This window comes from Schistocerca cancellata, chromosome 3 (assembly GCF_023864275.1).
Source record: "Schistocerca cancellata isolate TAMUIC-IGC-003103 chromosome 3, iqSchCanc2.1, whole genome shotgun sequence".
NCBI classification, from domain to species: Eukaryota; Metazoa; Arthropoda; class Insecta; order Orthoptera; family Acrididae; genus Schistocerca; species Schistocerca cancellata.
This window is the reverse complement of record NC_064628.1, coordinates 617644271-617656865: the sequence shown is the minus strand read 5'-3', so window position 1 is coordinate 617656865 and position 12595 is coordinate 617644271. Positions and strand designations below refer to the sequence as shown.

Genomic DNA, 12595 nt, shown 5'->3' with positions numbered 1-12595 from the left:
ATTTGGTGGAGGAGGAGATGGACAGATGGGAAAGGATCAGATGGGTAGAGGGGGGAGGAGCAGATGGACAGAAAGAGTGGGGAGGAGCAAATACAGATGGATAGAGAGAGGATGGAATAGCAGATGGATAGAGAGAGGGGCGGAAGAGATGGACAAAGACTTGGGAGTGGATGAGGTAGATAGAGAGAGGGGGAAAAGGGGATGGACATAGAGAAGGCGAAGGAGACAGACAGGGAGAGAAGGAAGGAAGAGATAGACTAATAGAATTGGAGTAAATACATGATCAGACAATGCCAGAGTATTAAATAAAAGCCAAAGATACAAAATTAATTGATTTGATAGCAAAGAAACAAGTGGCAAAGTGTGCATAAACTTTTTTGCTTTTGCTTGTGACTTTTTCCCGCAGTAACGCAGGGTTGGCATGGTTAATCGGATTTGGAAAGGTTAATTTAAGGGGTGGCCGGATGCCCTTCCTGCCGCCAGCCCGTACCCCCCGGGACGGAATTAGTGTACCCCAACTGTCTGTGTCTAGTGGAATCTGTGGAATGTGCGAATGTGTTCAGATATCTGCGAGCCGTGTAACTGAGGCGGGACATGGGGACCAGCCTTGTATTCACCTAGTGGGATGTGGAAAACCGCCTAAAAACCACATCCAGGCTGTCCGGCACACCGGCCTCCATCGTTAAGCCGCCGCGCCGGTTGGATTCGATCCGGGGCCCGCACGCCTACCCGACTCCAGGAAGCAGCGCATTAGCGCTCACGGCTAACCTGACGAATAAGGTGTAATTAGATGAATGACGAACACTAACTACACTTAAATAAAGTTTATTCAGCACTTGCACATACAAGAGCGAGGAGTGAACTGCCTCCGCCCAGAACACATATGGTATATGTAAAGTTACAGAACATTCCAGTACAATGTGTTCAGGTAGGTTTTGAACTCACGCCCCTCCATGCCACAGTCTAGTATCATGACCACTACATCACGCTGACTGTGCTACTCAGATCATTCCTCCCGAAGGGGGCGAGCTGGCAGCAGCTTAGTATGCCGCTCTTCAGCCTACAGACTTTGTTAAAAAGATGAAGAGAATAAATAATACAAACAGGCGGAGTAACATCGCGAAAAAAAATCGTGGAACTTAAAACATAGAACAAAAGGAAAATGATGCTAATAAAAATACATACGAACCAGACAGGTAAAACAATAGACAGACAATTAAAAAACACAGCGACAGTCTGGTCAGCTCCTTCTGCGACATATATATATATATATATTACAAACGTTGTTACCAAACACCTCGAAAAGTAGTTGACTGGTTGACTGATTTACTTCGAAGTTCTTGGCCGATTTATTTCAAATTTATACATTCAGGTAAAAGAATGAAGGAAATTAATGAAAAATGAAATATCTACCAAACGAAATATATCGTGGTTTACTGCATATAATTCCTGTAGCCAGAATGAATTACAGGGGCAATACCCTTCTTCAAGATAGTACCATCGGACTTCACTAGGTCGCGCGACGAGCGAAAGCCGAAGAATTTGACAGACACGTGATCGCAAACTTTTATTAATTGATTAATTGCTGTTGTTACAGATGATATATACCCTAGAAGATATTTTAGTCCGTGTTTCACAATTATTTTTACTGTTAAAATCCACAGTACTAGGCAAACGCTAAGACAGGTCGTAGAAGCAGTACCAACAAAAGTCACTAGATCAAAACATCGAGCAGAACCCGAGATTTCCAGAACTGTAACGTGAACTTTTCTCCCAAAATATAAAAAGATGAGATCGCAAATTGTAATAACACATGACGTAACTAATCATCTTTCCATACAGGTGAAGATGTATTCACCCATCACATTCCATTGACACCCAGTGATTTAAATCTGGTCTTCGATTCAAAGCGATTGCAGTGTCCCATGTGGCTTGTATTCGCTATGAGTGCCAACATGGCACAGGGCCGATCATTTTGTTGCAGGTATTAAACATCCTGGGCGACGCCCGGCACTATAGCTATGTAAGACACACGAGAAATACAGTACGTTTAAAGCATACTTACGTCGAATTCGCCAGAATCTATAATCGACGACAGTTCGCTGAGCACGGTTTCGGCTTCGAGCCAGGGTATGTAGTCCATCTCCTGAGCTAGGTAGGATGTCAGGTTGAGAAGCGTGTCGAGGGGCAGCAGGTCGGCCTCCACCAGCGCCCTCGCATCGTCCAGCAGCAGAGCGCGGTTGACGGGCGGGATCACCTCGTGGTCGCTCAGGAGCTGCTGCACCAGCAGAGCCCAGTTGTCTGTGTCGTACTGCACTCGGTAAAACCCTGCGTACAACATTGCGCGTGTGTTACCTCCCACGATCGGCTTTAGCAACCACTATACACTGAGGTGACAAAAGTCATGGCATAGCGATATGCACATATACAGATGGCAGTAATATCGCGTTCATTGGAAGACACGTCATTTGCACTCAGGTGACTCACGCCAAAAGGTTTACGACGTGATTATGGCCGCATGACCGGAATTAACAGACTTGGACGCGGAATGGTGGCTGGAGCTGGACACATGAGACATACCATTTCGGAAATCGTTAGGGAATTCAATATTCCGAGATCCACAGTGACAAGAGTGTGCTAAGAATACAAAATATCTGCGGTTACCTTTCACTATGGACAATGCACTGGCCGATGACCTTCGCTTAACCACCGAGAGCATCGTGTTTGAGCAGAGTTGTCAGTGCCAACAGACAAATAACACTTCGTGAAATAGCCGCAGAAATCAATGTGGAACGTACGACGAACTTATCCGTTAGGGCAGTGCGGCGAAATCTGGCTGTACCGAACGATGGTGTCAGTAAACAGACGGGTGTGGCTTCGCTAACAGCACATCACCTGCAGTGCCTCTCCTGATCTCGTGAGCAAATTGATTGGACCCGATACGACAGGAAAACCGTAGCCTGGTCATACGAGTCCCGATTTCCTTTGCTAAGAGCTCATGGTAGGATACAAGTGTGTCGCAGACTCCACGAAGCCATGGACCCAGGTTTTCAACAAATCACTGTGCAAGCTGGTGCTGGCTCCATAATGGTATGGGCTCTGTTTATATGAAATGGACTGGTTCCTGTGGTCCAAGTGAACCGAGCATTGGCCGGAAATGGTTATTTTCCGCTATCTGGAGACCATTTGCAGCCATTTGTGGACTTTATGTTGCCAAACAACGATGGAATTTTTATGGATAAAAATGCGCCATGTCATCATTGGTTCAAAATGGTTCAAATAGCTAGGAGTACTATGGGACTTAACTGCTAAGGTCATCAGTCCCCTAGAACTTAGAACTACTTAAACCTAACTAACCTAAGGACATCACACACAGCCATACCCGAGGTAGGATTCGAACCTGCTATCGTAGCGGTCGCGAGGTTCCAGATTGTAGCGCCTAGAACTGCTCGGCCACCCCTGCCGGCATTGGTTTGAAGAACATTCTCGACAAATTGAGCTAATTATTTGGCTACCCAGATTGCCCGACATGAATTCCATCGAACATTTGTGGACATAATCGAAAAGTCAGTTCGTGCACAAAACACAGTTCCGGCAACACCTTTGCAATTACGAACGGCTTTGGAGGCATCGTGGCTCAGTACTTCTGGAGGGGACTTCCAGCTGCTTGTTGATTACATACCACTTCTAGTTGCTGCACTACGTCATGCAAAAGGAGGGCCGACACTATCACATGACTTCTGTCACCTCGTACTATGGCGAAACACAACAATTTTATTGCCAGTAAACAATTTTTTTTGCTGACTTCCACCTGTTAGAATAATACGGCCTACTTAAAAGCCTGAATGATAATTAAGGGGAGTTGGAACGCCCTTTCCAGACAATGTTAAATTTAGTGACTTTGCTTCCCTGTATTTCAGGATCCACTGCAGCCATAGACATAAAACTTTCCAGGACATTAAACTGTATGTTCTGAGCCTACTGAACTACAACAATTGCATTTGAACCACTGATTTCGGAAATACAGTTTTTCAACTACACGATTAAAATTTTTTGTACTTTTTTGTACGTTGTCCTATATAATTTTAATTATACATGTTGTTGTTGTTGTGGTCTTCAGTCCTGAGACTGGTTTCATGCAGCTCTACCCTGTCCACGCTTCTTCATCTCCCAGTACCTACTGCAACCTACATCCTTCTGAATCTGCTTAGTGTATTCATCTCTCGGCCTCTACGATTTTTACCCTCCACGCTGCCTTCCAGTACTAAACTGGTGATCCCTTGATGCCTCAGAACATGTCCTACCAACCGATTCCTTCTCTGGTCAAGTTGTTCCACAAACTCCTCTTCTCCCCAATTCTATTCAGTACCTCCTCATTAGTTATGTGATCTACCCATCTAATCTTCAGCATTCTTCTGTAGCACCACATTTCGAAAGCTTCTATTCTCTTCTTGTCTAAACTTTTTTTCGTCCATGTTTCACTTCCATACATGGCTACACTCCATACAAATACTTTCAGAAACGAATTCCTGACACTTAAATCTATACTCGATGTTAACAAATTTCTCTTCTTCAGAAACGCTTTCCTTGCCATTGCCAGTATACATTTTATATCCTCTCTACTTCGACCATCATCAGTTATTTTGCTCCCCAAATAGCCAAACTCCTTTATGTTATACGTAACATTATGTTTTTTTTCTTTTAGTTCAGCAGACTCGGGATATGTATGTTACTACTCCCTGAAAATTTGAATACGCTACGAAGTGGTTTCTGAGATATAGGGCAAAAGGCAACAGAAAATGTAAATTTGGAGGAACGGCTTCTAAAGTTTCAAAAGACGGTAACTCACATAATATATGCTTAATTTTTTTTATTTTAGTCACTCAGAAGCACCCCGCACCTTTACTGTATATCATCCTCTTGATCTTTTTCCAAGTTTTTTCTTCTTTTCTTCTTCCTGGAATCCTTAGCGGCCAACTGTGTTGCATACTCTCCTTTATCAATGCGAACCTTGTCCATCCGTTAAAGTTCTCTGATGCAGTTTGCTCCAAGATTAATTCCCATATGCTGTAGCACTTTCACGCTACCAATATTGCCATCATTAATACCAATAACAGCATCACTGACCCCCCCCCCCCCCCACTTCAGTGTCTTCATTCCAAGAAAAACATTTTTTGATAATCGAGTCCATGTAAAATTATTGAAAGACTCTTTGGGATATTGAGTCTGACCATGCAGATTTGCCAGGTCTCTGTAAATAGGTTTTATGATATCCGAGACTCCTGCTGGGACGGGATGTTTATGGCCGTATGCACTGTTTGAGTACTGGGGACTGCAGTAATTGCACCATGCATCAGGTCCAGGAGGGAAAAGGTGGTGTATTGGTTTTTCATCAGTTGACTGTCTGTGGAAGAAAGTAACCCCTACTGCTTCCTTCATTTTCAACAAATCCTCAGTTTTATTTCTAATGACCATTTCATAAAACTGCTGTAGTTCATCAATCATTTTGTTTCAGTCTCTCAAACTTTGTTTCAACTTCCTCAACATGGTACCCATCCTCTTTTGGACATGACCAACACATTCCAATTTTGTGATAATCTTCTCACCATAAGGCTGAGCGGCTACTACACTGTTATATGCTTTTGCGACTGCATCACCTAAGAACTTAGTGTAACATACTCCCCTTTCGTTCACAGATCGACTAAAAATTTCAATAGCTGCAGAGGCGTCCATACCACCACTTGTTCCTTCTAGATTTCTGTCACAGATATGCCATTCTTCATTCCCTGATATAAACTTATAACAATGTTTGTTAAAACCTGGAAATCTATTACATTTCCAGTATCCACACTGGTCACCGTAGCAACAGAATTCTTATAAGTGTAGCCATGCTTTTGCAAAGTGCCATCAAAAGTTACTGGTGTATCAATCATACCAACATTTATTTCAACAACTTCGTTTGCAGCACCCTTCATTGACTCACATGCAACAGATTCCACGGCAGCTACAATAAATCCTGCACACTAGACGATTTTGCAAGGTGGGCGTGTCATGTTCATCATGGCACACATTGTTTCTGCTGCTGTGTGTCCTTTATCAATAGCTCTCAATCCATAAAACCACCTAACATTTACTTCAAAATAATTACCTTTACACTTATCAGAATTCCAAAATGAATGAGTATATTTACAACTGGCACAATTAATAAGTATCCTGGCAAGTCCATTTGATACCTCACTGTCTTCATGTAAAGTAACTGGCCCTCCACATATATTGCAACACACACATTCACCTAATACTCTTGTTAGGATATGTAAATCTATCAGAATATAACCAAACCTACCATTTACATCAATTTCGTTCTGAGAAAACTGTGTGTCACAACATTTTATTTTAATTTCGAAGCACTAATGGGTGTTTCTCTAGATACTGACGAGTTTGACTGTATTTCATTGTCTGTAACTTCACACACCACATGTTGAACACAATGTTTCCCTTTGTTCGAAAATCTATTACCATGAAACCCACGATTCTTAAAGAAACTTCGTTTTGACGTCGATACGAAACTGTTTTTGACAGTGCTATCAATACAAATACGTAAATTAACCTTTATAACACAGCAATCCACAGCCTTCTATATAAAAAAAATCACCGATTTTATTAGACCTAAAAGTAACGCACGTAAATTTTTTTTTTTTACATTTTCAACCGTTGTAGATTATATTTAATAAAATAAAATAAAATACTTCCCATGTTAGTTTATAAGTGATATATGTATATCATTTTATTCGAAAAATTGCAAATGAGATAAAAATAGCTAAATGTGAAAAAAAATTTCAGTTCTAACTCCCCTTAACGGCCTATTCATTATCACTCTCCAACTTGCGACTTAAGCACACAAAAAAATTACTTGTTTCATGTGACAATCGTCATGAGCCAATCTCTTATCTCTACAGCACTCAGCTCATTCTTGATTTCTTTTTGTCTGGTTGTATTGTATCAAGCAGGAAATACAAAGACTATTTTCATCCTTTTCACTAGACTGCTGCAAGTTATAAGAGCAAGGAAGAAGACCTGAGTGAGGCATTCGTTGACACGTGAGATGAAAGGAAGGAGGAGTTACAAGACGATAGACAACGTAAAGGGAAGCGGAAATTACGCGAAGCTGAAGAGGATGGCAAAAGACAGTAGGTGCATGGAGAGTTACCACGTGAAAACCTGCCTTTGGGCAGAACACTTAATGATATCAGAACTAGGCTCGTCCACACTTTTCCTCATTCATGCTTTTAGCAATTATTTCTCCTTATCAGTCCTCGCTCTTACGAGGTAGAGCAGTGGTTAGCACACTGGACTCGCATTCGGGAGGACGACGGTTCAAACCTGCATCTGACCAACCTGATTTAGGTTTTCCGTGATTTCCCTAAACCGCTTCAGGCAAATTTCGGGATAGTTCCTTTGAAAAGGCACGGCCAAATTCCTTCCCTAATCCTAAGAGACCGACGACCTCGCAGTTTGGTCCCCGCCCCCAAATCATCCAACCAGTCTTGCACTTACAGAATTAATTCCTTCTACTTCGGATTCATTAGCTCAAATAGCTTCTTTAGCAGTTTCTACCTTTTATGCTCCTGTGCGCAATTTTCTAAGAATGCGGCTCCAACTGCTGTTGTTGTTATGTTTCTTTGACCTGTTTTCAGATAAGGTGGCAATGAAAAATAATGCGTGAATGTGTCCCAAAGAACAGCATAAACACGTCCTATCGCCATGTTTGTGTTGGTTTCGAAACTACATAAGTAATTTTTAGGCTCTCAAATTACACAAATGTAGAAGTATCTCTTGTAAACGTACATATGGTTATCTATTCTTATTTTTAAATGAAATGCTCCCTAGAAGCTTCAATATTTGAGTAACAAAATTTACTCACATTGCACAAAATCACAAGTATGTTCTCCGCGCTGAGACGTTCACTCATCTCAGGGGCTCATCTGGTGCGTGAAATTTGTGAAAGCTCTCAATAGATGGTAGCACTAATCTTCCATTGTCAGCAGCGCACTAGCAATAATGCTTTCCGAGAAAAGTGCTGTGTCTAAACTAGGGATGAGAAAAACCGACCAGTTAAAACCGATACCGGTATTTTAATTTTGAATAACTGGTATTTGTTTGGCCTCGGTTATAACAGGTGTTTTTAAATTTTTTACTAATACCCGAGTAAAAACAGCGAAATATCCATTAGCCATAGAGCTAAAATTTTTCTTTTTTAAATAAATCTTTTTTTTAGAAAAGAAGTAATTTTTATTCGAAAGATTGGCATTGGTTTGAAATATTGCGATATTGTAGAATATGGGAAGAGTGATCAGTGCTATTTTAATAACATAGCCGACAGAAACGAACAACAAAGAAGTGGCATAAAAATTGGTACAGCATTATTGAGACAAAAATATAACTGTTGCCATGTGTCATGGTTTAAAGTACAATTGCTCTGTACGGTAGGTTCTAATCGTCGTCGGCGGATATCAGTTACACTGCAGAATGGCACCAACCCTAGGCTGGAAATATTTTTCCGGAGTAATGTAGCAGTGAAGTACAATGCTTCATTTGCTTTAAAAGATTAAAGATGTGTCTGCCATTTCTATTAAGGAAAACATGATAACAGTAATAAATTAAAACTTAACAACGTTTCATTCTTAGTACGCAGTAGAAATTGAAGATACCTGATCTGCTGACTGTCTCTACATAAGATGCCTTTATTTACTTGTAGCCCTTAAAAATGAGTAACGCGAAAAATAGAGTTCTTCAACCACAGTTTTCAACCTTAAGCACCGATTATTCGTAACATCCAATAATGTCCAAATAGTAGCTTCATCCCTTCATCCTCGGTTTCAAAATGATTTTTGAGCGGAGTTTCAAAATTATTATTTTTTTGTTTATTTATTTTTATTTATTTATTTTTCTTTTTGTCACAAGTTATCCTTCCGCTCTCCAGGCTAGCCAAGAGCAACTCCATATTCTGACTTACAAAACGGCACGGAATTGTAGTTACAGACCACTTACGTACACTTTATTTCACTGGTTGAGGTTTAAAGAAACGGTAAAGTCATATGGCATTGCGAGCTCGCAGACGCGGAGAGACAGGTTCGAGATGTAATAGAGGAAAGAAAAAAAATATTTCTACCACGACAGCTCCTTTCATCCTAACAGTGTGAGTGTTGTCTCTTAAATATGTCTGTTGATGTAGGTAGCTTTGATGAGTGCGTGCAAAGCTCTCTTTTGAAACCCTCAGAATAGAACCAGATAGAACTGGAACGCAGAATGACAAGTGCCATCCAAATATGAAGTCATAGATTACGCCAAAAATTGAGCCAGTATTGGTGGATATGTCCTGGAACGAGAAACTTGATTGGTGTTACCTAGTACCATCGCCCGCCCCTCACAATCATCAACATTGGCGCCTAAGTATGCTTCTATTTTATTGAACCACGAACTAATACTACCTATTTACAATGATTTTTTTTATAAAATGATGAAGCAAGTCTCATGATTTCGTGACTGCTGCCGTGTAGGCAGAAAAGAAACCCAATCATCCACACTTGTTATGAAATATGCTTCGTCTGCACCTCTCCTCTCCCTAGCGACACTAGCTTCACCCACACCCCTCACCGACTTAAGATCAACCAGGTTAAATTGTTTACAGCATACTTAGTTTGGAAATCGCTTGACCGCTGTACTCCTTACTTCCAAAATGACAGAAATTGGAAGACTTCAGGCTGCCAGTGCTTTGTGTACGAAAACTGACACTAACAACAAGAACAATAATAATAATAATAATAATAATAATAATGGGTTGGTCCGCAAGTTCGCAGCGTTTATAGTTGAACAAACACAACAGACACGCGTAACAGAAACTTTACTCATAAAAAATTTATTTTCATCCACTATTTACAACGGTCTGCCAACGCTGGGGTAGCTTTTCGATTCAACGACTGTAGAAATCAAGTGGTTTTGGGGCGAAGAACTCGAGCCATGTTCGGAGCGCATTTTCAAATGTTCAAATGTGTGTGAGATCTTATGGGTCTTAACTGCTAAGGTCATCAGTCCCTAATCTTACTCACTACTTAACCTAAATTATCCTAAGGACAAACACACACACACCCATTCCCGAGGGAGGACTCTAACCTCCGCCAGGATCAGCCACACAGTCCATGACTGCAGCGCCTTAGATCGCTCGGCTAATTCCGCGCGGCGAGCGCATTTTCATCCGAAACGGAAGTTCTTTAAAGATTGTTGGATAGACAGCGGAAGAGGTGAAAATCGGAGGGTGAAAGATCAGACGAATAAGGTGCTTGTGGAATGACTTCCCAACTCAACCCCTGTGTAGTCTTTTGTCACTCAAGCAGATTGGGGGAGGGCGTTGTCGTGGGGTAGCACCACTTCATCCAGTCTTCCTGGTAGTCGTTCTTCGACTGCGTGTGCAAGATCTCCCACGTGTTGACAATAAACGTCATCAGTGATGGTTACACCTCGGAGAAGTAATTCGTTCTACAACACATCCTCGCTGTTCCACTAAATGCACAACATTATCTCTTATCGATGCTCACAGGTCTTTGTAGTGGAGTGGCTGCTTTTTTTTGGGCTCAAACATTCCTTTATTTTCCTTGTGTTAGAATAAACACACTATTTCAGTTCACCAGTAACGACAGGATCGGAATGCTCGTTGTTGCTAACGAGCCAATTGGTGACGACCAAGCAGAGATGCACATATGGCCAGCCCTGATTTTTTGAGCCTTCCCCATTGCATTTCACAACACAGTTCATCACATCTGCCAGTTCTTGAATACACTGACATGGATCATTGTGGATTAATGCGTTCAAACGGTCTTCATTAAACGAAGGTCTTCCTGAACATGGAGAGCCACTAATGCCAAAACGATCCTGCTTGAAACAAGAAAACCATTTTCTTGCCGTGCTGTGTCAGGTGTCATCATCCGCAAACATCGCGCAAATGCTTCTGGCAGCCTCAGCTGCTTCCACCCATCTATTCAAATTAAACAGAAGGCTGTGTCGAAAGTGTTCAGATTTCTCCATTTGGTACTTAATTTTCAAGCGTCCACAGCTCCGCTCACTATCTCCAAATGAAAAAAATGACAGTATGTATACTCAAACAGCAACAATGAACTACAAACAAAAATGACAATCGATAGTCAAACCCGCAGAAACCGAAACATCAACATGTTAAAGTAAAACGCTACAAACTTATACACCTACCTAATAACAATGCTGTGCAGGTCCTGCAGCAGCATAGTAGCTGTTACACGGATATTGTTGTGTTGTCTTTCATTTCGTTTGTTTGTTGCGAAATGGGTGATGAAGCAATTTATGGGCCCTTGTGGGAACTACCTACAACTCAGAGAATGTATTTTCATGAGATATTCAAGTGTCTATATCTCAGTTTTACTGACACAGATGTGTAGTAAAAAGTAAAAAGCGTGTAAGTGGAGTGGGTTTCACAAGCTGTAATATCTATACCTGTTAACCCTAGAGCACTAAAGGACGGAAAAATGTCACATTCCTACTAAACCACCGTAAATTGTACTACTCCAAATTTATTCAAAAGAATTTATAGGTCATGCGTTAGTTAATTACAATTATTGGGTCATGAATGGAATATTCCATACCAAATTAAGTACAAAATGTCCTGTTTTCTATCCAACTGCCATCGTAAATTTTACGGGGATTTAATAATCGCCGGCCGCGGTGGTCTAGCGGTTCTGGCGCTGCAGTCCGGAACCGCGGGATTGCTACGGTCGCAGGTTCGAATCCTGCCTCGGGCATGGGTGTGTGTGATGTCCTTAGGTTAGTTAGGTTTAAGTAGTTCTAAGTTCTAGGGGACTGATGACCTAAGATGTTGAGTCCCATAGTGCTCAGAGCCATTTGAACCATTTAATAATCTAGGATTAATGCCAGTATTTAATAAAAATGAAATTATTGATAATTTATGTAATCAGTATTACAGGCTCAAGAAATAGTGATTATAGTAATCCTCTATTAAAAGTAATAGAGCCTCCTGACCGAAACGAAATCGAACCCTTTTTGCTTTTACCTCTCCGAAATTTCACTTTACTCTTCAGGGGGTAAATGCCCCCAGATATACCTCGCCTCACATTCAAAAACCGCTGCTACAGGAAATACCTACATGGCATTTTGCCATAAGAATAATTGGCATCTTTGAGGATACTGAAGTTATAAGTTAAATTGGAAATTTGTGGTAAGTACTGTGGGACCAAACTGTTGAGGTTATCGGTTCCTAGGCTTGTACACTACTTAATCTAACTTAAACTTACACTAAGGACAACACACACACCCATGCCCAAGCGAGGACTCGAACCTTCGAACCTCCGACGGGGGGTGCCACGCGAACCGCGGCAAGGCGCCCTACATCGAACGGCTACCCCGCACGGCTCATAAGTTAACATACAGTGTGAGTCAAAACGGGCTTTACAAATTTGGAATGATACAGAATCGGCAAACGTCTCATTTTGTAGCAAAAATCTTCAAGGCTCACATAAATCTGTCAAGTGTCATTTTGATTCGATGTCACTAC

At 41.4% G+C, this 12595-nt stretch overlaps 1 protein-coding gene across 1 annotated transcript in view; it reads right to left on the bottom strand.

Moving 5' to 3' along the window:
- LOC126176463 (aminopeptidase N-like) overlaps positions 1 to 12595 on the bottom strand; it is a 201658-nt gene that overhangs the window by 96292 nt on the left and 92771 nt on the right. The window contains exon 12 of the mRNA XM_049923619.1: positions 2066 to 2328. Within this exon, the coding sequence (XP_049779576.1) occupies positions 2066 to 2328 (263 nt within the window). The remainder of the gene's footprint in view (positions 1 to 2065; positions 2329 to 12595) is intronic.